The sequence below is a fragment of the Mauremys reevesii genome, linkage group 1, assembly GCF_016161935.1.
Source record: "Mauremys reevesii isolate NIE-2019 linkage group 1, ASM1616193v1, whole genome shotgun sequence".
Classification (NCBI taxonomy): domain Eukaryota; kingdom Metazoa; phylum Chordata; order Testudines; family Geoemydidae; genus Mauremys; species Mauremys reevesii.
Genome location: NC_052623.1, coordinates 339,721,023 through 339,748,281, shown reverse-complemented (window position 1 = coordinate 339,748,281; position 27,259 = coordinate 339,721,023). Strand labels below are relative to the sequence as shown.

Below are 27,259 nucleotides of genomic sequence, written 5' to 3'. Positions count from 1 at the left end.
TCTTTTTTTTTTTTTTTTACAATATATACTTAAACATATATTTTATCTGTGTTATCCTGAAAAGGAGAATAAAAATGTATACAGACAGATCAGTTTTTTTGTTTGTGGCAGCTCACTGGTGCAACATTTATTCACAGAAAATGAATAGGAAAAAACCCTAAGTCAATACATAAGTAAATAAACTAATACTACTAATAATAACAATATTCAAACTTCTGGGGGAAAATTACTAGTTAAATAATACTAATAACTAATTACTTTAAATTGGAGACGGTACTGCATTATATATTAAAATTAACCATCTGCACACAGCGAAGTAGGATATTTGGAAGATTTGGACACTCGGAGCCATAGTACAACAACTCATGCTGTGGTCAATCTGGAGCAGGTGGCCTCAATGATAGAGAGGGTTAATTGAACACAAGTGCTGTAGGAGGTGTTACCTGCACCTTCTGCTCTGTCTTCCATCCTTAGTAGCAGCTGGAGGAGGCAGTGGGTGGAAAGGGGGATGGATGCTGGGTCTGTGCTGCTCCTGAGCCCCAGACAGTTTGAAAACCTAAGCCTGGGCCAGAACCAGATGCAGCTGCAGCAGGCACATGGCAGGGAGCCACATGCTGGGGCTGTGAACTAGGCAGGGAGGAAGCAGGGGTGCAATTTCAGACTTTCTTAAGTAAAAGGCAACTTTAACAGTGATTCCAGGGGCTACTTAGGCACCTGAAAACTCTAGGTTTTTTGCAGATAATTACTTAGAAATTAGCTGAAGGGAGCACTATATCTATTTCCTGTATAAAGAAAGAAAAGATATATAAACACCCGTTAAAACCATATTTTAAATTTATATGTAAATTTAGAACAATCAGGAGATAATACGGCAAAATATTCCCAATCCCAAATTGGGAGATATCAGTTTTGGAGCCTTAACACAGATATCAGAAACAAAACTTTGATACTTTTTACACTATCTTTAGTAGAGACAAGGATGGCTCTAGGCACCAGCAAAGCAAGCAGGTGCTTGGGACAGCCCATTTGCAGGGGCGGCAGCCCACAGGGATCCAGCCTGGGAGCTGAGAACCAACAGGGGGCCCTGAGAGTTGTAGTTCCTTGGTTAGCTCTCTGCCTATAGAGCCAGCCCTGGAGCAGGGAAAGAACTACATTTCCCAGCATTCCCTTGGCCGCTATCAACAGGAAAGGGAAGGGGAGGGAGTATGGTAACTGAAACCTCATGCTGCAGCTTGCTGTGAATGGAGAGCTCACTGCTAGAGCAGGGTGGCACTGTGAATGGGGAACAAGTGTGCCCAAGGAGTAGAAGGCTTTGGCCCAGATAGCCCCTTCAGAAGACATCCCCAGACTGGATTAGGGATACTGGTGTGGCCTCACCTTGCAGCCCCCAAAGAAGGAATTTGGTGGACTAAATGGACAGTGCCACTCTCTGTCTGAAGCTTAGCAAGGGAGCTATGTGGATCCGACTAGAATTTAAAATGAAAAGAAAGGGAGGGGAGGCTCTGCTAGGGGAGTTCATCAGCTTTAGATACAGTACCAGGCATGTAGGAGGATTTCCACTTTTGAGCCATGGAAGCAGAAATTGACTTTTCCTTTCCTGATTTAGCTAATATTCAGAAAGGGAATCTAGTGCCTGCCTTCCAGATTTGAACACCTCAAAATTCAGGAGTGCTCAAGCTCAGTTTGGGCAGCTGTTACTTCATTTCTCCCAAATCAAATATACTGATCCACCGTAATTTGCTGTAGAAAAAGTAGGATAAAATTGAGCAAGAAATGCTTCCCAGTGGTTTTTAGGACTGCAATTGCTATTTTAAACAGCCATTGCTTTTTTTTTTTTTTTTTTTTTAGTTTTATTTGTTTAAAAGGAAGACAGTGATATTGCATTGGCAAATTCCCCATAGAAAGAAAGAGTGGAACAAAAGAATAATAAAGGCACCTCAGCTTTTCCTCATTTATGGAGGACAGTCTTATAACATGCATCCAGATAGCCTCCAATCACACAAGCTGAAAATTGTTCCACTTTACTGCAGTTCTGTAACTATATGGGAACCAATCCTGTCTGTGTTCTGTGCACATCCAAAATTCCTGCTGAATGATTCGCCCTGGGAGCAAGTTACCAGTGACCCAGGACTGGGGCGGAAGGAGGGTGCAGGTGGGGAGCCCAGGGCTGGGGCGGCAGGGGTGCAGGTGGAGGGGCAGACCCCAGGGCTGGGGCAGCAAGGGTGTGTGGGTGGTGGGGCACTGTTGGGGGGCAAGGGGAGAGCCGAGAGCTGGGGCAGCATGGGGTGTGTGTGTGGGGGAGAGCCTAGGGTTGGGGTGGCAGGGGGTGCAGGTGGGGGAGGAGAGCCCAGGCTGGGACGGCAGGGGGGTTGGGGCGGGGCGGGAGAGCCCAGGGTTGGGGGGGCAGGCGGGTGCGGGTGGGGGAAGGCCCAGAGCTGGGGCGGCAGGGGGTGCAGGTGGGTGGGGAGAGCCCAGGACTGGGGCAGCGAGGGGCGGGGGGGAGCCCAGGACTGAGGTGGGGACAGCCAAAATTTTTTTTGCTTGGGGCGGCAAAAAACCTAGAGCTGGCCCTGAGTAGAGATAAAAATAAATAAAATCTGCTTACTTTCTGTAACATACACATTCTGTGTTACTGTCGTTATCTACTCTATTTTAGTCAATTGTATTTCATGCCACTAAAACATATTTACTTAATTTTAACATACATGGTTAAGATTTTTTTTCTCTTTATTAAGAACGGGAATTTATTTTTCTAATTATTTTGGCATTTATGTTTATTGATCACAGTCATGTACGTGACTCACTAACATTTGACTCCATCATTACTATTAGTATCAGACTTGGAACCACATTTATTTTTGTACAAATTCGAAGTTATTTTACAGATATAATTAACAAGGCAATTTGAAACAAAGCGAGCTTCATCTGCACAGTATCTAAAATTATATGTTTAGCTATTTTTTTTTAATCTGGCACTGCTAAGAGGAGTACAAGCTAAATTTACATTCTAGAAGGATACCATTATTTGATTGTACCATTTTAAATAATGAATGACAAAGCACGATATGGTAATAAAAGTAATAATGATAATTACTCCAGCCAGGATAGCTTCGGCATTTTAAAACTCACTACTCAAAGAATTAAATTTAATCGTAAGAGAGAAATAGAAGTATTAAATGCACAGACTAGTCAAAAACCCAACATAACAGTACTGTAATCCTTATTGAACTTTGAAAGAATAAATTTACAGAGATACTATGTGCATTGTGCATTTTGACAGGAAGTTGCAAGAGTGAGTGAGTGTTGGCGAGAATGTATGTGGGAGACTGTGTGTGTCCCTGAGTGTGTCAGTGCGCTGTCTCTTTAAAATGAGCACTCAGGAGCCTGAATGCTTGTTCAGTACAGCAGCAGGTGCAGCTTCCACTCCTGAGCAGGGGCATTCTCACAGATATACCCCTCCTCCCGCCCCAGTCCAGCTCAGCAGAGTCCCACTTGGGCAGGGCCACCTCTAGCATCAGGCGAGCTTCCTCAGTGCCCCTCCAGTCATGGATCATTCTCTCTCTCTCCCCCCTCCTCCCACCGTGCTGCCCCTGCTTGGGGATTTACCATAGTATAATATCCCCTTTTTGGATGTTTCTGTTGGAGTTTCTTTCAGAGTCCTCTTTGAGTTAAGGATTCTGTTTACAAGGTCAGCTCCATTTGCAAACCAAATCTAAGAGGTTACCTTTCTAAAGTTCTAAACTTTCTAAAGTTTTTAACTCTTCAACAACATTTTCTAATAAGGCTTGCCTCCTGTCAGTTTTTTCAAGGCTGTTTTAGGTACTGTGCATTCTTTTAATCAAAAGTGCTTTACTGAGTTCCATCAAAACCCAGAGACAGTCCTCTCTGCCTTGTGTCCTTCTCAAACCACTGAAGCTGAGAAATGCTCAGAAATGTAGGCCCAAGTATCAATGGGTCATGAATCTCTGCATAAAAGATGCAAGATTTTTGAGATGACCACAGCTTCTTCCTTTATTTTGAAGAGACAGGGAGAGCAAATAAGGCCCATGTAAATGTTATTGAAGTGGATGAAAATGAACATCAGCTCTGCTTAATGCTTAGGACAGGCCTGTTCAAAAATTGTCCCTCACTGTTAATTTCTTGTAGTTTGCATGTTCTTGTTAAGGTTCCCTCCCTACTCTGAACTTTAGGGTACAGATGTGGGGACCTGCATGAAAGACCCCCTAAGCTTATTTACCAGCTTAGGTTAACAGTAAGCTGCCACCACCAAGCGTGTTCCAAATCTTAGGGGAGAGCCACTTGGAACTCTGCCTTCCCCCAAATATTTCCCAAGTCCCTAACCTCCCCTTTCCTGGGCAGATTTGAGACTAATCCCTCCCACCCAAGTCCTTACATCCCTTTTCCAGGGTAGGCTTGAGAGTATACCCTCACCAATTAATCCTGGTAAACACAGATCCAAAACCCTTGGATCTTAAAACAATGAAAAATCAATCAGGTTCTTAAAAGAAGAATTTTAATTAAAGAGGTGAAAGGAATACCTCTGCGAGATAGAAGAGCTGAAACAAACAGACAGTGAAACAAGAGGAGTATATGTAATATGATAAACAGGTGGAAAACATCAGGAAACAGAGTTAAATTCCATTCAGATAATATGAAGTTTGTATTTATATATTCAGGAAGCATGAGGAAGGAAATAAGAGGTTCAGTAAGGGTAGGTGCATCAGAGGCTTAAATTAAGTCTAGTGGAGGCAGAAAATAAGGTTTAAATACTTGAGTAACCTAGATTAGTAATTTTCAACCTCTGGTTAGCAGACCTTTGGGGGTCTGTAGACTATGTCTAAGTTTTCCTACGTGGTCCGCACCACCATTTGAAATTTTTTAGGGGTTCACAAATGAAAAAAAGTTGTAAACCACTGACCTAGATTGTTTGGAAGGGTTTAGGAAGAGTTGTTTTTTAGGAAAAGGAGAGCATGTGATTGATTCAAGAGCATTATGTCCTGTAAGAAATATAGTTGAGAATAAGAATCATTATCATTAATAAAAAATAATTCGAGAGGCTTTTACTATAAAATGCTTGATCATAGGTTCTCTCCATCATGTTGCTTCCTAACTTATATCAAAACACTGGAACAGTGCAAACTTATATGAGAACTAAACTGGGGTATTGTAAGTAGATGAGGTCAAAGAAAGTAAGGATGATAAGTAAAGATCAGAAAACAAGACAAATAAATTCCTGACTCATTAATGTGATCGAATGGGGAGCATAAAGAAAAGCTGTAAAATATTAAAATGATGCAAAACCTAAGAAAAGCAAAGGGAAGAATGAGAGACTTATACAGGAGAGTAAAATGCTAAAATAAAAGAGGTTCCTAAGACATTTTGATGATTATCTATAGAAACACACTTGTTTACCTCAACATTTAAAAAAAAAAGGAATGGAGATAATTACCATAGAAAGATACAGGATTAAAAAGGTCTCAGCTCAGTGTTCATTTTTACATCCACAGATGGTAGCATGTGTATGGATGGCTACCCAATTTTCATGTAGAATGGGTGATGTAGATAGATGGCTACCTGATTTAGAAAATAACAAAGTAATACTTTAGAAAGTGATAAATATTTTAAAGGTGAAATCCTGGTTCCACTGAAATGGTATTTGCCATTGACTTTGGTAGAGCTAGGATATCATTCTAAATGATTTGAATAGTTTCAGGGAATAGAACAGGGAAAGATAAGAGACAGGCAATTCAGATGACACACATGCAAGGTTTATAGGCAAAGACCTAATTAAAAGTAAATTAGAAAAAACAATCAGTAATAGGGAATATATTGGCAGTAATGCTACAAACCACTGACCAGAAAATAATTTAAGGTTTGACCCATAACAACCTTTCACCAGCAGTTAGTAAAGCACAATCCATAAGAGTAGAATGCACAAGGACATTTTATAATATTCAATATACACAAGAGGAAATGCTCCCTGCACTGCAGACTAATGTTGGTGAGTCATCACTAGAGTGCTATGCCCAGCTGAAATCTTCTTTTTAAAGAAGTCTGTAGAAGAAATGGAGACATCGCAGGAAAGGTCAAGCTGCATGTCAAATGTAGTGTTATAAACTCCAAGTGTGCTGTATGGGTGAAATCCTGATCACCATTGAAGTCAGTAGCAAAATTCCCATTGAATTCAGTGGAGCCAGGATTTCATTCTGTGTTTAACAAATAATAGAGAGACAAGGTGGGTGAGGTAATATCTTTTTATTGGACCAACTTCTGTTAGTGAGGGAGACAAGTGTCCAATAAAAGATATTACCTCACCCATCTCGTCTCCCTAATATACTGGGACCAACACGGCTTCAACAACACTGCATATAACAAATAATAATCCACTACAGTGAACTGAAAATCCGTTGTTCATGAAGGTTAGCATCAGCTACAGAACGCTGGCATTAAATGGAAAGGACGGACATGTATGGGGAGTTTCTGGTCCATATCCTCAGCTGCTATATATCATCAGAGAGCTCTGTGAAACCAATAGAGCTACTTCGGAATCTGGCCCACTGTATCTTCATTATGTCTAATTCTCTGTTCAGCATTTTGAAGTTAATTATTTTACTTGAATTCATATTCACATTAGCCTTGTATCTAAATTTACATAATATTATATATCCATGTTTTTAAGCCTATTTCAAGGGCTTAAGTGAGATGTGTGTGGCTCATGGTCCTGGTACTGGTTCCCTGCACAGACATGAATTTCACCCACATAGAACAAAGAATTAATCTGGAATATGTGCTGAAAATACCTTTTATCAAGAATTACATTGTTTTTATTTTTAAAGGTTCCTTTTAGCATCATTGGACAACAAAGTATTGTGCTTGCTAACTGCTGTGTTTGTAGCAATTGCATCTTTGCTGGTGATGCTTCCGAGCTGCACATTTTGTTAACAAACACAATTTCCCCAGAGCATGTCCCCTGTTTAGTGAAAAGCATATTTGAAAAAATTAAAAAATAGTTATTTGTGTTTCAATCTTAGACTCTGCAGAATATTTATTGTAATTTTTTAAAATAAAATAGCTGGAACCATAGTAAATATCTTCATTAATTACCATTTGAGAAAGTAGCAGACACAATTCTTCCATTAAAGTTCAAAGCTGAGCTAAATGAGATGTTATCAATTATAATCTATTGGTAGTTAAGATTGAACAGGATTTTCAGCTTTTTCATTAAATAACCCTGAATCATTTGGGGGGATGGATAAAACCTCTGCTACTTCACTTCACATCATGTTGAAACAAGATTTATGTTTTGTCAGCTAAGATGTGATTTAAATATATCCTGCTGTCATTAATCAGGCCCTGATCCTTAGCTTTCATGCTTGTAAAGTTGAGCATGTACAAAAGTGTTTGCAGGATTGGGGCCTCAGGCAACACTTATAATTAAGTTAATTGGAGTTTTGATTGCAGGATAAGGTATAATTTCTTCTTTACCAGAAAATGAAAAGACTCATAGACTTTAAGGTCAGAATGGACCAATAAGATCCTCTATTCTAATCTCCTGCACAACACAGGCTGCAGAATCTCACCCACCCACTCCTGCAACAAACCCCTAACCTACGTCTAAGCCACTGAAGTCCTCAAATCATGGTTTAAAGATTTCAAGGTGCAGCAAATCCTCCAGCAAGTGACCTGTGCCCCACGCTGCAGAAGGCGGCGAACTCCCCCACCCCCCACCTCTGTCCCCGGGCCTCTGCCAATCTGCCCTGGAGGAAAATTCCTTCCTGACCACAAATATGGTGAGCAGCTAAACCCTGAGCATGTGGGCAAGACTCACCAGCCAGACACCCAGGAAAGAATTCTCTGTAGCAATTCAGATCCCACCCCATCTAACATCCCATCACAGTCCTGTGGGCATATTTACCACTAATAGTCAAAGATCAGTAGATGTTTTTTATTAAAGTAATTGAAAATATGCATAATTTAGCATGGAAAGGACCTCACAGTGAGAATTACCTGGTCCCCATCTGTCCTGTGGCAAGATTCATTTTATTATTCTAAACCATTCCTACTACAGATAAAGTCTAAATTTCTATATCTGTAATGTTGATGCCACAACTTTAACTGTTCTTGTAGTGGATGCGTAGAAGGAATCTTGAGATTTTGGATGCAGTTTTGTTGTCCTTTGACCTAATGTAGACAAATAAAATATAGTTTTACAAGCAACTTTAGCTAGCCTGCATAGTATTACCTTTATTTTAAATTGCGAAGAGCATTCCGTACTACATGTGTGAATTTATGACTCAATCCTTCAGATACACTAGGAAATATACCAATGACAGTGGGTAGCAGCAGTGGATGTAGTTGTATCAAGACTGGAAATGTTTTAACTGTAAGTGAAGTGGAGTCAAATTGTGCTCAACACAATCTCAAAAAAATATGTTTGAGACTTCTCTGATATCCAGTACTTACTTCCATTTTCTCTTTTTATACTCACGAAAATACTAACTGGAAAATGATGACATTGAAATACTATTAAAGTCATATATTTTAATATAGAGCATAGAAAGGGAAAGCAAAGCACTTCAGGCAATGTAATACAAACCCCTCCGCCCAATCCCCCTTCCAAAGGGTTCATTTTTAAACCTCTAACAGAAGCTGCAAATTTGCTGGCAATCTGGATTTTCCCTGTTAATTGAGCTCTTGGATTCATATCAGGGCTCTGTAAAAGAAAACCCATTAAAGAAAGTGCCAACCACCTGGGGCTACATTTTAAGGGAATGAAGGTAAAAGCACATTGGGGTCAAAGAAGGGAAACAAGAATGGAGTATGTTGGGGACTGGATTGGAAACAGGCGGGTTGGTGGATTGGGGTGTAATGTCAGCTTAGTTGGATGTTAAATAAGAAGAGGAAAAAAGAGTAGGGGTGTTGCAAGAAATACTATTGTGTGTGTGAATGGAACAACTGAGCTTCGTCATTAATCCCACACGCTATAAAGAAAATGGTGAGGGTTTCATTTAAACTAACAAAGGACGGACATTCAAACTTCAGGCTGCAATTTCATTCTGAACCCTCACCTATGGGATGCTGTTCTGAAATCTTTACAATCCCTGGGCATTATGGTACCAGCAAGAAAAGAAGCTTTAAATCTGATGTTTGCCTGTCTAGTGAGATATTAATTATTTGCCCACATCACCGAACTATTTACTTTTACATTTCTCTCACTGCTTTGCCTTTCCTCGGAGTCACATTTTCATTAATCTTTGGAGATTTGACCATTGTGAAATTAGACTTGAACTTTGTGTAACTGATATTTGGAGAGGCAAATATTTCCTGTAAATAGGCTCTGCTCGGAAATGAGAATTTCCTATGGTCTTTCCCCCCTCCTATTCTAATGCAACCCTTTGGCATTTGAAACATTTAATTGCAATCAAACATTTCATGCTGTGAGAAGCAGAGTAATGGGAGTGGAAAGCTGAAAGAGTAACGATACAAAAGAGAACAGTACAGTATTTCCAGAGAGCAGTCTATTTATTGCATTCAATAAATGAATTGATCACAATAGCTGGAGGAGGACCATGATGGAAGCAAGCAAGAAAATAATATTCAGTGGGATATTGAAATTATCCTACTATCCTCAGCCGTGTAAAATGACAGTCTTATAGGTAATGGTTCTTCCCTGAGGTTGATGAGGTCAAAAAAAGGGAAAAGTCTTAATATTGTAGTATGAACAATGAAAATCACTTTAACTAAACTGGCCAACTTCCAATGTCATTGTCATCAAATTCTGTTCTATCAAAACATTTCATAAGATCTGCTATCTTTATTCCAGAATTGCCATGGATGGTGGCCCCTTTTCTTAGTCTATGTGGAGATCTCCATCAAGATGTAGAGAATGCTTTATTTGAGTATGGTTATAGGCAGTTGCAGTGAGAGGAACATAAAACTGAGGATGTACAAATTCATCTATTTTTTCAGTAGTTTTGAGTATTCTCACCCACTTTATAACAAGGAGCTCCCAAAAAAGAGTTTGTGATCAAACCCGAGTATCAGACAGCAAGTACTCATATAGAGGAGAGGGACATGGAAATCTATTAATTTGTTTTCTGCTTTAAACAAAGAAATGTTTTATCTTAATTATAAACAAGGAAAGAGGCTTTGGGTAAACAAAATTAGATTAGTTAACTTTTAAAATGTCTATGCATTGTTCTTGAAAAAAATATGCTGATAATATGGAACAGTGTTCCGCTTCTATAATTTGAAGTGGGGATGGGTGGGTTTGTAGGGCAGATATGAGCAGCTTCTGAAATCTGATCCCATCTACAGGCCAATGCTTTACTCTTCAGAAATATTGAGAGATCCAGGTGTTAATCATCTCTGAGTGAGACAATTTAGCTATATTTAGAGAGTAATGGCAAAACCAGGAATTGAATTGAGGTCTTCTGAGTTCAGTTCCTTATCCACAAGACCATCCTTTCCTGAGGAGTGCTCAGGCTCCACTTTGGGAAACATATGGGCAGCTCAAGGGTGCTCGTTTAACACTGTGTCATTCCATCACTGCCATTGTGTGGTTGACTGGTAGTAGGATGGGCTAAATATGGTGCTGCTGAGACCATATTCCATCAGAGGAAGGGAAATCATTCCAACCTATAGTTTTGGTGGGTGAATTATAACATGAGTGTCTCAAGAACCCCCAAGAGTCCCCTCCTGCACATCATTGGGAATTCCCATTCCTACTATTGTACACAGAATTTTTACCCTGCCCCTATCCCAGGGTAGTCTATAGGCACACTGCAGGCCAAATCCAGACCACCAGATACTTTTGAATAGACCCCAAAATCTTTGTATGTACTTATTATTATCATTATTTTGGGGGGTTTTAAGGTATTTTCTCTGGAGATTGAACTTTGACTATACCTTGACCAAGAAATTTGGACCTTGAAAAAAAAATTAACTACCCCTGCTATCCCATGCTGTCCTTCTGTTTGATTCTCCAGTGAATCCTAATCAAATAAGCCTCTTTTTAGATCTGCAATTGGAAATGTTTAAGGTGATAAATCCGGCTGATTGAAGGATCAAATACAAGGAGAGACTGGCGAACAGAGGACATGGTGTGCTTATTATCAATAATATTTTATTACATTCTTATTATCAATGAGCCAAATCTAGATGATGTTAATTTATCTTCAGCAGTAGTTTGGGCTTATCTGGGATGGAGTCCCAACTGAGTGAGGATTTCAAGGGCTAGATCCTCAGCTTGTTCATATCAGTGTAATGCCATTGAAGTCAGTGGGGTATATTGATTTATATCAGCTGGGAATTTTGTCCATTAATAATAATTGTCTCACATATAGCCAAGCCTAACAATGGATTTTTCAGTTCAGAAAAAAAGTCATTTTGAATTTTTTCAGTGAATCAAAAAGTTTGTTTTTTAAACAAACTTTATTTTGGGTTGCATGAAACATTTAATTTTGATTTTGAGCATTTTAAAATGTTTTACAAATAAAATTAAAGGAAATATCAAATGAGAAATCATTCTGAATCAAAGAATCAATACCTTTTTTACCAGAACAAATTCAGTGAAATAAACACAAATTTGCAAAATCTTTGTGTTGCAGAATCTCTATTTTTCACTGAAAAAAGTTTGGGTTAAAAAATTTTGCCCAGCTTTAGTAAGGCATACCTAAACATGGCAAGGGAAATTTGTGGAAACACAGCAATGTAAAATCATAAACCATTTTATTAATGTGATATATTTTACTGGATGTCTTCAAATATTTCAGATGTGCAGCGTGATGCCCTGACCAACCACTGAGACGGCTCACTGCCACCTTTATTACAAACTATTTTGATGAATAATAGAGTGTGAGAATATCACTTTTTAGTACCATCATCAAATTTGTCTATGGTTCAGTCTTGCTAGTTTCATCTGATCTGGACATGGTTGAGCTTATGAATAATATTGCGAAACATTCCAACAAGTGGAAGGACTTAAAATAAAGCACCTAATGCTTTGGTGGGAAGGATTTTTTATGTTTACAAATCCAGTGGCATGCTAAAAACAGTAAATATTTAATTGGTAAGAAAAGATGTCCTTCTTATGTATCCTTCTGAAATAATAATAATAAAAAGATTAGTGGCACGAAAGAACTACCAACTTCAAAACACAGAGAGATGTCATACACTTTCCATTGACAGGTTCAAAAATGGGTAGTTGTATGTTAGTTCCCCAGTTGTTCCACAAGGTGGCAGTAATAAGATATGGAACTGCATTTGTAAAGGATTGTTAATATAGAGATTGCTCCTCAGGTCACAATGTAATGGTATTTTCTGCCTTTGCACTATAAAATATCTCATATTGAATGCAGATTTTTTTAAAATGTCTAGAAGGATAAAGACAGGCAAAAACACTTTTTCACTTAGAAGTGGAAGTCACTTAAAGGAATTTCTCAGTGAAGAGAGAGTTTAGGGATATATGTGAATTGGCATATAGTTGAAGACTTCAAATATTAACCTTCACATTTCATTCTTTCTTATTGCCTCCTGACCAGAAACATTTGAGTGGTCTTGTGCCAATTTTCTCTTCACTGAATAGGGATGTTTTAAAATATTTTTGTTCTTTATTAATAAAAACCTTAATTAATATAATTTGACTCTTTAGAAGCTTTGAGATTCTGAAACAAGCCAGAGGAAATTAATTATCAGGACTTATATTAGGAAAGCTGTCTTGAATTTTTCTGAGCCCAGGCAGCCTTCTTTAAGAATAATCTTGTGGTCAAAGCACTGGACTGGGTCTCAGAAGGCTTGGGTTCAATTCCTGGCTGTGTTACAAACTCAGTATGTGCCTTTGAACACGTTACTTAATTTCTCTTCAGCTCAGCTCAGCTTCCCACCTGTGAAACAGGGATGATAATTTCTCTCCCATGTCCTTTGCCTGTTTAGACTGAATGCTTATCAGGCCAGGAACTGTCTCTTGCCATGTGTATGTGGAGTGTCAAGGACAATAAGGCCCTGATCTCAATCAGAACCTCTTAGTGCTATTGTAATATAAATTACAATTAATAATCATCATCAAACAGTGTTATTCTGACCATACTGTGGATTTGACAGTAGGAATTGCTGACTGGTGCAACTAAGACCACACTCTATGAGACATCAAGAGCCTGATTTTGATACCTTTACACATGTTCAGTAGTTCCCTACTCCGCCATAGTCTCATTGAAATTGAGTATCAGAATATGATGTCAATTTACCTGTCCATAAAGTCTACACTTTATTGTGCACTTGAGTGAAGTTAGTATGTTAGTCTTCCAGCCACGTTCTGTACATAAGATTTATTCAAGACTAGTGTTTTAATACTATATTTTAATATGAAAATATATATAAGTAATTCTGATTCAGTATACACACTACTGCTGATTTCAGTTATTGTTTATGCAACACTAAGTAAGCCAGATATTCTCTATGTATTAGAGGTTTCCCATTTGTAAAACTGATATAAAATTACCTCACTTGCAAGGAAGTTCAGAAGTAATTTTTATTTTATTTTATTTCGCCATTGTTGTCTTGGGGAAAAAACAGTCAGTTTACCCAGTTATGTCTTATTTAAAACAAAAGGCTAGACACACATAAAGCATTATCGAGGGTCTGCTCCAAAGCCTATTGAAGTCACTGGAAAGACTTCAGTTGGCACTGTATAAGGCCCCAATTACACAACAGAGACTGTCTGCCTCAATATCCAGATTAGTGTCTTTAATGGCCCTAATTTTGTTCTGAGTTTTCAGTGGGAACTGAAAAATTCTGTAGGTAGAAAAGAAGTTGTTCTTAGTTCAGTGTTTCCAGTGCTTTGGAATGAAATTGTCTGAACAGGGAACAGAATAATTTAGGGCCAAATCCTGAGCAGGTGTAAATCAGCAATCATCCACTGGAGACTTGCAACACAGTGTGTGCTTTGTAGTGACAGCAATTTAGATCAGCTGAGAATCTGGTCCTTGGTGAACTGAGTTTTAAAGATAACTAAACCGTTGTTCTTTTCTAGATGAGACTGTAAATTAATTTGTCAGTCAGTGTTGCAGATTGAAGTTACGCTGGCGTGAGTGTGAGGACTTAGAGATAGGTATTGATTGCAAAAGTATATGGAAGGCTGAGAAGGACAGGTAGGAACAGCTTATTTTGAAGAAACTGGAAGAAGAGCAGCTTCAAGTCCTCAATGCACTTAAACATGTGCCTTACTTGAAGCACTTGTGTACTTCCATTGACTTCAATGGGACTACTTGCATGCTTAAACTTAGGCGTATGGTTGAGTACCTTGCTAGTCAGGCCCCTAATGATGAATTAAGACAGGACTTTGGAAGTAAGTTATCAATACACACACTATTGCAGCCTAAACGACCTAACCAGAGATTTAATGAAAGACAATCTATGATATTTCCACACCCCGATCATTATTATAATCTGAGTTAAAATCTCATCCTTTTTCTCACATGCTTCCCAACATAAGTCTAATGTGCACTAATATTTTGGGGAGTGTCTTGAAATAAGTGCCTTCTGGTTCATAACCAGATCAAAACATCCTTCATATTTCTTTTCACAGTAATCCACTGTTTTCTGTGTTATGAAGCATACCCACAGAATAAAGCAATAATAAGGAAAGATGTGTTCAGAATTTTAACTGAGGCAGCCTAAAAAGGGTATAGCGTTTCTCTGGCTTGTGCATCGTGGCATGGAAAAAAAGCAGCCTTAAGATTTATATTTAGAAAAATGGGTTTAATTAGTGTATTATTCCCTTCTTTAAATAGAAGAAATACAACCACAAGCAGAAATTAAAGTGAACAAGATGTCTTTTTGTTTGCATTAAATAGTGAAAAGTAATTTCCTGGGACATGCTTTACCCCACTGATCTTGATTGCTTTTCCCTTTAATTTGCCATCCTTTGGTCTATAACACTATATAGGCTTACAGCTTGGGGTCTTTGTCCTCAGTGACACAGGCCTGATACAAAGTCTATTGAAGTCTGTGGAATGACTCCTACTGACTTCCATAGTCTTTGGTCTATGGCCAATATGAGTAAATGTTTCCTACCTACCCTAAGGCAAGCAAACCTACTGAGCCAAAGTTCGATCTCATCATACCATACAACCACATTGAACTCAACTGTGAATAAAGAATTTGCCCTGCCTTGTTTAATATACTAAAAGTGCATGTGAATTTGTGTTCCAGTATGTAACTACTTTCTGAATAACCCACATCAACCCATTTCTTTTGTATTATACTTACAGTACACCATGTACTAGAGGAAGCACATAATTATTTCTTGTTTTACATTACTCCAGGAGCACACTGGAGAAAAAAACATAAAGACTAGCATCTGTAACCAAAGCATCACTTTTATTGCATTTAATAATGGCTCTTAACCTCTGCCTTTACAACAGCTTCTAGAGTGCCTGAAATCTTTAATATCTGTAGCAGCCAGAACCCTTCATTTTACCTTGACCTGCATTCACCTGTCCAATTGGAGGGAAATGCAAAACAAAACAAATTACTTTGATTCTTGGAAAACCACATTCTCCCTATAACAGCAGTTCTCTTTCTTTCTCTCCACTGTCTTTTTTCTGTCCTTGCTATCCCCACTATGACTAGGAGGGTTTTTTTTGTTGTTGTTTTTATCTTGTGTCCTCCATCTAATGTAGATTTTAAACTTTTTGAGGCAAGGACCTGTCTTCCCACATGCTAGTAAGTAATGTGCTATGCACAGCTAAATAATCAAATTAATTAATTAAATATTGTCATCAGAGTTTAAGAAACTGAGAATTAGCTGATTGTTAATAACAGCTGATTCAAATCTGATAAAACAAGATATGCACCTCTGTACAACACACCTGTATACTCAGTTGCCTGAAAATAGAATTGTTTCATTTAACAAAATTTGGAGGGTACTCCTGATTAGTCTCTTAGGCACCAGTGATCCGGGACTCTTGTCTGGACAGTTGGGGAGCAGTCCGAGCTTGGATGCTCTGAACAGCGAGCTCTGCTCAGCTGGGGGAAATTGGGGAATTCCTTCAGGAGTGAGGCCCCTCAGAATAGAAACTGTTCCCACACAGCCTCATCGGGCTGGAAGCGGACCTGGAAGCAATTCCAGACTCCAGGAGGCCCGCCGCCGGTTCTCGGGAAATGTTGGCTATGCAAACAGCAGGGGCAGGGAATTGAGCTGAAAGAGTGTGAGAGAGCAACAAGCCGGCTGCTGATCGAATGACGCAACCTGGACGGAAGGAATGAGAAGTCCTGGTGCATAGAAGGAGCCAGCGAGCAAGAAAAGACACAGGCCCCAGGCACTGCACAGAGAGTCAGGTGGGTCTGCCCAGAAGCTGCCCCAGAAAAGCCAGGGGACACCCTGTGATATGTGGTGCTGCCAGGCTGGTTATGGCGCCTGTTGCAGGACCACCAGTCCATTGCGTACGCGTGGAGACAGGCACAGTGTAGGGCGAGTGGACAGTGCGACAGAGTGATGGGAAGATGAGGAAGAGGCCAGGTGGAGAGGCGCAGCGTGACAGGCATCAGGGTGCATAAGGCCGGCAAGACAGTCACCACATGCACCTCTCTCAGGGCCTCAGGGGCCCCCCCCGTTACACAAGCTCAGAATCAAAAGGACCAAGAAAAAAAGCAAAAATATAACATTTAAATTTTAGAAAAAATAAAATAACAAAAAAAACAGGAAAGAAATAATAAATATGTAAAAAAAAATTTATAAACATATAAACAAAGCTCTTAGAGAGCTGACAAAAATCCCTCACTTAATAGTCTAGGGGAACAATAAATATAGGCAGAGAGGCGTGGAAGCAGACTTCCTGGGGAACACATTGAGGAAGGTGACAGAAAAATCGCTCCCAAGCCATATCTGACAATGACAAGAATCTTTTTGTCATCGGCTCAGCCAGCGCATCCTCTCTTGTCCAGGACAGACCCGTACAATGTGGTTCTCAACTCAGGCTGCTCTCACTCCGCTGCTCGAAATGTCGTTTAGGAAGGGCTACAGAGAACAGGCACTGGGTGCTTGGTGTTACTACATCTAATGGTTTCATTCCAGCCATGGTACAGAGGCAGGGGCAGCTTAACATTGCTGGCTGGAGGCCACAGAGAACAGCATTGCCTGCATTTTCTCGCTTTCAGCCCTCTGCTTCAGGCCACAGCTAGCAGGATTTCAGCTATCCTTCTCAACTTTAGCGCAGCTATATACTTACTGCGCTGATATGCAGCCTTTTCTTTGCTGCTACAGCTTTGTCTCCTTAAGTGCTTAGCTGTTCTCCTGAGCAGCTTTCTCTCCTCACCTTGCCGTTCTCCTGAATGCACTTGCGGTAAATCTCGAACTTGTCCTCTCCTCTCACTTGCAGACCTTGTGAGCACACACTGTGTCTTCCACTTGAAACTGTCCTGTACTGACTCTACTACTTTCCTACAATCATCGTCTTTTCAGCATCACTCGAATCAAGGACACTGCCGGCTCTTCATGTATCTCCTGCCTGCAATACTGCCGGTGTTCCCAGTCATGGAGATGTTCCGACTAAAGAAAGGGACTCTACAGCCATGAGACAAAGGATGGCAGAGAAGAAAGAGGGACACGGCAGAGAGCGAAGAAACACTTGGCCCCTTTCTCAGGAAGCAGGCACGACACACAGCAACGGCAGGGGCAGGAAAGCAGGAAGAGGCAGCAGCGGAGCAGACGGAGCTTGGGCTAATGAGGGGAGCAGGCGGGGACGCGCTCACTCGAGGACCGGAGGGAGGACAGGGAGCAGCCAGTGAGCCCTGATCCTCCTGCACCCAGCCAGACCAAGCCTGCCACCGGAGCACCAAATCACACCACCACAGCTGACAAGGCCACCAGCTGGAGGCCTGCAGGCCACCCAGAACTGAGCGGGCGCCCTCTGACCACCCCACTCTGTAGTAGCAATTACAATTAGGCCATCACCTGTCATCTGCTCCAAAATCCATCATGTCAAGGCTCACTCTGTCCACACAAGTGCTGTTGTTAAGATGTGTCAACACACTGTAGGATGTTGGGGCTAGGGATTTGTCATTGCAGGGGGGCCTACATTAGCAGGAGGCAGAGATGCTGGGAGCTGTAGCAGTAAGCAATAGCTTGGTGACAGCAGTGCTGCAGGGTACAACTCTGCATGGCTAGGGGTGACTCAGGGTGTAGCTGTGTCACTGTCTCTCATCTGTGTAGTGCATGCTGTACCCATTCTGCACTGTAGGCTGTGCGCTTTTCTGTTGCTCAGGCTGTTGCCTACTTGTCTCCCTCTGAGCCCCCCCATGCTGAGCCACCGCCCCACCCCCGCGCATGCACCTCTCCCCTGCCCCCCCTTCCCCCCCCCTGCACCATCAGCCCCCAGCACCCTCCCCCCACACCCACTCCAAAGACGGCCCCACTCCCCCCTTCCTCCAAACTGCCACCCACGCTCCCCACAGAGGAGCACCACCCCTACCCCCACAACCATCCTGTACATCAGTGCACTGTTGTACAGTGCAGTAAGCCACCTGTTGCAAAGTGCACATTGTACCAGGTCAGTTAAGTCCCAGCATGTGTGAAACAACCATAACAGAATCATTGTAACAGAAACTGTGAAAAACGTGGCAAAGTAAGGAATGTTTGAGAAAAAAAGACTAAGGGTGTAAGGGAGTTTTAACAGGAAATTGGGAACACAGCAGACACATCAACACATAGAACAGAAAAAGAGGATCGGACCAGCTTAGAAACAGTGGCCTCTCTGAGAAAATCAGCCCTCTCAAGCCTCCCAATCTAACTCCCCCTCCCTGCTTTCTCCTTCTCCCTCCTTTCAAAGCCTCCCAAGCAGTCTGTCAGCAGCCAGGGCATTTGCCCAACCGCCCGGAGCCGGCTCTCTGTGAGGCTCCAACCACAATTACTTGCTCTCACAGCAAGCAGCAGCCTACAGGGATATTCTTTTTCGCTTGATATTCTTGCAAGTAAGGCCGCCGCCACCACCCCTAAGATGTCCAAAAGCACACTCCACCACTCCGATACTTGCTCAGCCTTCGTTGCACAGTTTCCTTCACACATTCCCTGGCCTTCTGTCAGGAGTTCCGCCAGGGCATTAGCGGTAGGCTGCATAGGGGGAGATGACTTGTCCCGAGGATGACTGTAGGCATCTGCACATCCCGAGGGAAGAAATTTTCTGCCTGGAAGGATTTCCTGAAACGAACCAGGAGTTCCTGACACACACGCGAACCCCTGCCTGAACACCACCATGAACCTAAGATGTTGGTAACCCCCCTATAACGCCCCCCCGTTGCGCAGCCAGTAAACCAGCCTTTGCAGTTGGTGCTGGCAGTGGCCTTTGGGGCCTGGCTGGGCTGGTACTGTGGGGCCTGCCCAGTATAGCTGAGTCCGCCTTAGCCCCTCCGCGGTGAATCCCATCCCTATGATGACCTGGATGATGACCTGAGTCACTGATTGGGAGAGCTACGCTTGCATTGCAGTTTGCTACTTGAATCAGCGCAACAGCCCCACGGTAGATTTCGCCACGCCAAAGTGCCCAAACTGGTGCAGTTACCTACTGGTCTGGGGCTGTCTGGCGTGGCAGCTCATGGAGGGCTATGGCCACTCGCAGCTATGGCGTTGCTGGTCGCATCTGCAGGCTGGGCAAGAGTTCAGGGTCTACAAAGTCACAGAGTTCGACGCAAGCAGGCACTGACTGTGATTCATCGCATTCATCCACCACTGCAGGCCACCACATGCAGTGCCACCACCAGTCTGTTTGCTTGCCCTCCCCCCCATGCCAATCCCACCCCACCATTCCAACCCATCCCTCATCATCTCCACGTGGCGTGCCTGCTGCTGTGAGGTCTGCCGCTGCTCTCCTCCGGCGCCTCTCCTCAGCCTCTCGCTCGGGCCTCCTCGCCTGAGGTGGGAGCAGGTGCGTGGAAGAAGGCGAGCGATGAGCAACAGCATATGCAGATCGAAGGCATGGCGGCGGCCATGGCCAGTGCTGTGCTGGCGCTGTAACTGGCGTGAACCGAAAGCGAACGATTGCGCGCTTTCGCTGGCGGGAGGGGAGGGAGGATTGACGTGATGAATGTTCAATGAACCCACCACCACAAACACCTTTTTTCATTTTCCCCAGCCAGCAGGCATTGGGAGCTCTATTCAGCAATGGGCATGGGACTGCGAACTGGTGGGGAGCTTCCACAGTGCACACAAAGTCGATGCCGGCCCTGTTAATGTGGACTCAGAAATTCAAATTAGTGTCTTTACTGTGGATACACAAATTCGACTTCATAAGGTCGAATCCACAAATTCGACTTAAGTAGATTCGAAATAGTCTTGTAGTGTAGACAAGGCCTTAGAGCTGAACATAGTATATGTCTCTAGTTTTCTACTTTAAGGGCCAGTCTTGGTTTTGGGTAGTACCTTAATCTGTGAGTAGTCCCATTACAACTCAGCATGAGCAAGGGTGACAGCATCTTGCATAGATTTTTGACTCTTACTCCTCTATTTTGACTTGCTAACTCATCTTTTCAGGTGTCCATTTCCCTTGGTTCTGGATGAATCAGTAGATAAAAGAAAATTCTGAGAATGATTTTTCTAATACTCCAGCAGTTTGCCAAGTCAACTGCAATTAACAAACCCCTAATTGCTTTAATTGTTGTTCTTTGCTACTTTTGATCAATGCAGTGGGTGTCAATTTAGTGGGTCTAGTGAAGACCTGTTAAATCGATGACAGAGCACTCTCTGGTCAACCCCAGTACTCCATCTCTCTGAGAAGAGTAAGGTAAGTCGACCAGAGAGCATCTTCCGTCAATGCAGCACAGTGAAGACACCTCGGTAAGTCGACCTAAGCTACGTCGACTCCAACTACCTTATTCAAATAGCTGGAAAAGCATAACTTAAGTCGACTGACTCCGGCAGTGTAGACAAGCCCTGGGGAGCAGTAGATCAGATATATTTCTCTTTTGTTCATTGTCAAGGGAGGTCATTCCAAATTCCTTATAGAACTGCTACAGAGATCACACACACCTTGGCCTGAATTACCAGTCTCAACGTCTGCAGATAATTGCACAACAAATTTATCTGCTCGTCTAGTGTTTCAGTCTTATGAACAGGATTGGGGTTTTCTGTTTAAAAATACATTGATAGAAAATTTTTGACCATCTCTGTAGCTAATTTTGCTCTCAAGTACACAGATATGGAAGTCAGTGGGCTGCACCAATGGAACAAGACAAAATTTTATCCTCAAAAGAGTATATTTTAAAGAAGAGTTTTTAAGAGCTTGATTGAACAGGTCCTTACACATGGAGCTCCCATTGCAGTGAGTGTGAGTTTTGCAGGTCTGGGTCTGAAACTTTACTCTGTGTATTATTTGTAAGTTTCACTTTCAAAATAAAGGTCCTCATCAAAATTCTGTAATATGTTGGAAAGTCTTATTTTGCATTGCACTGACTTCTGCTGCCTAAAATATGCATGCTACATCTCCCTGGGGACAACACAGTGCTCAAGAAGGATTATGTGAGGTAATTTAATAAAATGCTCAAAAATGATAATTCACACCCCAAAACAAGTGTATTTAGATGTCTTGTAAATAGTAACCCTGTGTATTCGACTCAGAGTACTGAGAATATGGATGAGTGTTCTTCCCAGTTGTCTTTATACTATTTAAATATCAAATACATCAAGGTGTATATATAATATACATCAATGCAGCTATTGTAAGGTATTGGATGCAGTGCTGGAATTTAAAATGTTATCACACTGTTTAAATGAATTAGACGTCCAAGTAGCACTGTCTGAAAGTGACATCTGATTGATGACATGGAGAAAAATGATGTGTATCTTCTTTTCAATTTTCTTAGGTACGTGTATTCACATTTTCTGTTGGTCAACATAATTATGACAAAGGACCCATACAATGGATGGCCTGCCAAAATAAAGGTACAGTGTGTATATCTCTGAGCTTATACCTATATAAAGCTTTGATTATCCCCCAAAATATCTAAACCATTCTGTAGCTGTTACACAGGACTACAGATTTAAAAACCTTAGCCTGATTTACAAATTCATTTTGATGTTTTGATTAGTGATTTTTTTTGTTTTGTTTTTTAGTAGACAATTGGGTTCTAATATTAGTATTGATATTATTTTATAGAATTATTACTAATGGCCTCAGTGTTTATTATTAAGAAAATGAGAGTACTGTACAAAACAGACGTCTTTCCGCCATGTGTTTAATTTGAGATTTTTGTGGTAATGTGTTTTGGGGAAAAATCTCACTCTCTTTTATCCAGGTCTGAGGTGTGTTCATTACCAATAGGTATTAAAGTGGTACTGAATGTGTGCAGGTCACAGCTTCCTTCAACAGATTTAAAGAATTGAGCTGAATAATAGACAACAAAATGAGAATAGATTTTTGGTACCAATCATAGCAATTGGTAGCTTACTACATGCATTTATTCAGACTCCAACTGTGGTAAACTGAGTTGGAGGTAAAAACTTGTACAGTTATCTCAATCTTCTGATTGCCTGGGGATATTTTTTTCAAGTTGAGCCTCTAAACAAGCAAAGACACACAGAAAATGTGGCAGAATGTCTAGCTAGTTGTTAGCCGAATCATCAAATCTGGTAGAGATATTTCATAAATTCCTGCCTGTGGAATTAAAGGTTGACACTTTTCCTAAAAGAGCTCATTGAGACAGAAACTACATGTATATTGATGTAATTGGCAGAGATTTTAACTGCTACCTGCTCCAACTTCTCCCCTATTCCCAGTGGCTTCAGCCTCTCATTCCCCTGCCCTGTCCCTGATACAGTATTCCTGCTCCTTCCATGCTGACCCACTTATCAGCACCTAGGCACTTCATGATGTGGGGGGAGGTCCCAGCTAGTCCCAGCCTCTCCATTTGAAGGAGAGGAAAGGAATTGCGGGTAGCTGCCTAAGGCCTTTTGTGAACCTGTGCCTTGGTCTGTAGATCTGAATGAGAGAGAAATATTCATTTAGTTCTGTGAATAGCAAAAGACTTTTAAATGGAGTGTATGAGCAATTGACTCTACTTTTCAGTCTTAAAACTGAGTTCCTTGAGAGGTTTATTATTCTGTTTCAGTGTGTCTGCTTTAAATTAAGCAGTAATACTGAGAAGAGTGAGGCATAATAACTGGATCCACCCTTAATTTATGACCTGGGAATACAACTTTTGAAGCTAAACTGACATTAAACATCTTCAAAAGCCACCATGATCAATCCACTCTGTAAAACCATTTAAAGAAATGATACCAGTACAGAGCATTTCTGTAAAGGAGATTTCCAAATCCAGTGGAGTGTGTAACACTAAGATATTTTTAAAAAATGAAATCAAATTTGAAGCACAATTAGGTTAAACTTTTCTTGAAATCTGTTAAAGTATTGATTGAGAGCACACTAAAAAAATATGACATTTGTTTTTGTCCCCAAGAAGGAAGAAAAGTCAAAATATTAAATATTTTTTTTATTTTTAAAAAAGGACAATTTGACAGTTTTGATAAAACAAAATATTTTGTTTAAAAATTATTATTTGAAATTAAACATTTTGCTTTGATATACTGACATTTTCAAAATTTCTGATTATCAACATGTTCACTATATCAAATGCTGATTTGAAACAAATTGTTTCATTTCAAACATTTTTGTAAAAATCAGAAAATGTTATTGAAACTCGATATTTTGTCAGGAAAATGTTATGATCAACAATTTTTAATTTTCTCTAATAATAGTGTAACATATATCGTATATGTTTTGGAAAGTTCTTGTTTTGGTGGAAGATGAGAAGCTGATATTGAGGACAGATTAGAAAATTAAGCAAAGATGTTTCTAAGAGAAGAGCTTGTCAACATTTGTTGTCCAATGAAATGAACAAACATTTCAATCTGAAATATTTCACAGTGCTTCCTTTTATTTCCAAACAAATAAATCAAAATTAATTAAGAAATAAAGCAAAACAAAAAATTAATTTCTAAAAAAGGAGTGAGAAATTTTGTGTGTGTGCGTGTGTGTGTTTAAGTTGGGGGGAGGGTATTTTCTTTCACCCTTTTCCCTAGAAAAATGGTGGGGAAAAGTTTTGTTGCTTTTTTTGAGAGAGAGAAAGAAGAGTAAGATATCCATCCACCATTTTGAACAAAAAAAATTAATCATTTTTTTAAGATTTGATCAACATTTTATCAGCCAGTGATTTTTATATGACAATCCATATCTTTGATGAAAATATTACTGTGATCAAAATCCATCATTTTGTCCAGAAACATTTATTTTTAATTATCTTACCGCCATAGACAATCCTGAGTGCTAATTGAAAGAAAGATATTGTAGATAGCAAGCTGATGCATTATAAATCACATAATGAGATAACAAGGAGATCATATAATAGTATGAATTTCTAGTTCCAAACTTACAGTAGACTATATGTGGTACATTACACAGTCAAGAACTACTGGGATAAACTGATCTCAGAATCAAAAATAAGGTTACTTTCAGTGTGGTGAGAGAGCTATTAATCTTTACACCTTTGAACTTTTAGATTCCCTTATAGTTTGCCTCCCCCAAATACTTTGTTATTTTTATGTTGCTGGCAATTTGTTTATCATCTGACTGTCTCCTTCTCTCCCACTTAAGTAAAAGTCTCACCCAACTTTTCTCTTGTTGTATGCCAGTTTAGATCCAAATACTGAGAGGTAATGGGCACAATTATTATGTGTAATATCATAGCTCCAGGTGTTCTAATTATGCTCCATTGTGCTAAGTGCTTTACAAACACAGAACAAAAAGTTCCCACCCAAGGAGCTTACAATCTAAATACAAGATGAGACAACAGATGGATATAGAGAAACAGGTGGGACAGTACAATGAAATAATATTGGTCATCATGACAGGCTGTGGTCTCGGCACACTAGTGGCCTAACCATTTTCAAGTTTTTTGTAGGTATCATAGCCAACAAGAACTTGAGGGATTTGAAGGAGAGTGATTTAGTTTTGCAGATGTTTAAGGGGAATTTGTCCCAAGCAGGAGGGGACAGAGTGGGAGCAGGCATGAAGATGCTTGTTTAAAAATGTAAACAGTGGATGATAGAGGCTGGCATCTTTGGCCCATCAGAGGCTGGAGTTGACTTTTTGATAGTAAGTTAGAGATGATAGACAGTTGAGGACAGGTTGTGAAGGGTCTTGAAAGTGAAAACAAGGCTGCTAATATTTGATGTAGTAGAGAAAGTGGAGACATTCAAAAAGAGTGGTGTTGGGGTAGCAGAAGGATCTTTACAGCAGCATTTTGAGTGAATATGAGCAGGGCAAGATTACATTTATTAAGGCCTGAAAAAAGGATATTGCAGTAATTGAGATATGAGACAAATGAGAGATTTAGTTGGATAGATGGATAGGAGATGCTGTATTTTAGAGAGCTTATGCACAAAGAAACTGCAAGATTTACAGAGAGCTTGTATGTTAGGACCTAAAGAGAGGTCCAATTGGAAATGATGCCCATAATGCAGGCTTGAGTGATATGCAGGCTGATTCTGTGGTCCATAGTGATTGAGAAAGGAGGCAATTGGGAGGGTTTGTGCGGGAAGATTAGGAGCTCTCTTTTAGCCATGTTGAGCTTGAGCTGATAGTTAGATATCCATAGGGACCTGTCAGACAGGTGGAGATTTTAGTTTGGATATAAAGAGACCGCTCTGGAGGAGAGAGAGAGGTAGATCTGGGAGTCAGCCAGATAAAGCTGATAGCTGAATTTATGTTTTTGGAGGAGATTACCGAGAGATAAGGTGCAGAGGAATCCATTATATTTGATGTTAGTGAATAGTGTGCTCACTCTGCATCCCTCAGAATTTGACCTATCATATGCAGATAAAACTTCTCAAGAGCAGTGGGTATGGCCAATGGCAGATATGATCAGTAAAAGGAAAAGATGATTAAGAGATTTTTTTTCCCCACTGTTGACTTTTAGAGAGATTGGCTGCACTTAGTGATAATAGCAAAAGAATATCAAATTTTCCCCTTGTTTTCCAAGTTGTTTCCCACTCAATTACCTGTTTATGACAATGAATGACCAGTAGATCAATATAACATAATTGTTATTTTTATAGGCAATCAAGGTGTATGTTTACCTCTTGGGGTAGGTGTATGTGTAAACCTCTCTGCTTATTATAGTGTGTATGTCTCTACATTATGACAGTCTAATTCCTTTTGCTATTCATTTAGTATTGATCAACCAGCTTAAGGTGCTGAGTGACCATGTTATAGCTCTATTCAGTTTATAATGTGGTTTATCAAGTTGCACATGCAAAGAAACAGGCAGAAGTTTTATTTATTTATTTTAAAATCAGATCATTAGGAATAATCAATTGGCGAACAGTGTTGGACCATGTAACTTTATTACTGTTACCTTTCTCCATCATCCCCCACCCTTCCTATTACTTGTGACTGATAGTCTGTAGTTTGCAGGGATCGTGACTTCTTATAGCTGTACAGTGGGCCCTCGATTGTGATTGAGGCCTTTGGCAATGTTATAATGCAAATAAATAACAACAATGCAAATGATAAATGAATGAATGCCACTTATATTTTGTGAGAGGATACGTCAAATGGATGTTTTCATTCTTAACACACAATAAGCAGTGTTTTTATGCTGTGAACACTTGGTTGTGAAGGCAAACTAGATTTTAATTGGATTTAAACATGTATCCAGCGTATAATTGTATTGTTGTTGCTGCCTTTTAATGTACCTCTTTAATATGTTTGTTCTTCAAAATAGTTGTGAATGCAGGGGGGAAATGTATGAAAACTCCATATGATGATGGCACAACTTGCATGTCCATTCATTGCTATGAAGTCTAATTAAATAATTATGGCTTAGAGGTTCTTTCATGCAAATGCTTTTAAGATACTTTCCATAATTATTGGAAGTAAAAGAGATATGGAAATAGAATTTTTTCTTTCAAGTGATCTCAGATGAAGAGTATGGCATTATAATGTAGCAGCATGTTATTGTTTCCATTATGTATTTTAGGGTACTATTATGAAATTCCTTCCATTGGAGCGATAAGAATAAACACACAGGTACGTCTATAGTGCTTGCAAACTGCAAGCACAGTCATAAGTCAAAGAAATGCTGTTGTCACAGTAAACAGTTTACAAGAATTACTTTTGGTTTGCCTTATAAGTAAAATGAAATGCATCTTTTTTTAGGTATAGTTGCAGAATGAAACAAATTTGAAGGTGCCCACTCATAAACCAGTATAGAA

At 40.3% G+C, this 27,259-nt stretch overlaps 1 protein-coding gene across 7 annotated transcripts in view; it reads left to right on the top strand.

Moving 5' to 3' along the window:
• The window catches only part of CACNA2D1 (calcium voltage-gated channel auxiliary subunit alpha2delta 1), a 658,833-nt gene that overhangs the window by 536,174 nt on the left and 95,400 nt on the right, over nt 1–27,259 (top strand). For all 7 annotated transcript variants that reach the window (XM_039518654.1, XM_039518644.1, XM_039518662.1 and 4 more), the window contains exons 13-14: nt 21,853–21,931; nt 27,025–27,074. In XM_039518654.1, the coding sequence (XP_039374588.1) occupies nt 21,853–21,931; nt 27,025–27,074 (129 nt within the window). The remainder of the gene's footprint in view (nt 1–21,852; nt 21,932–27,024; nt 27,075–27,259) is intronic.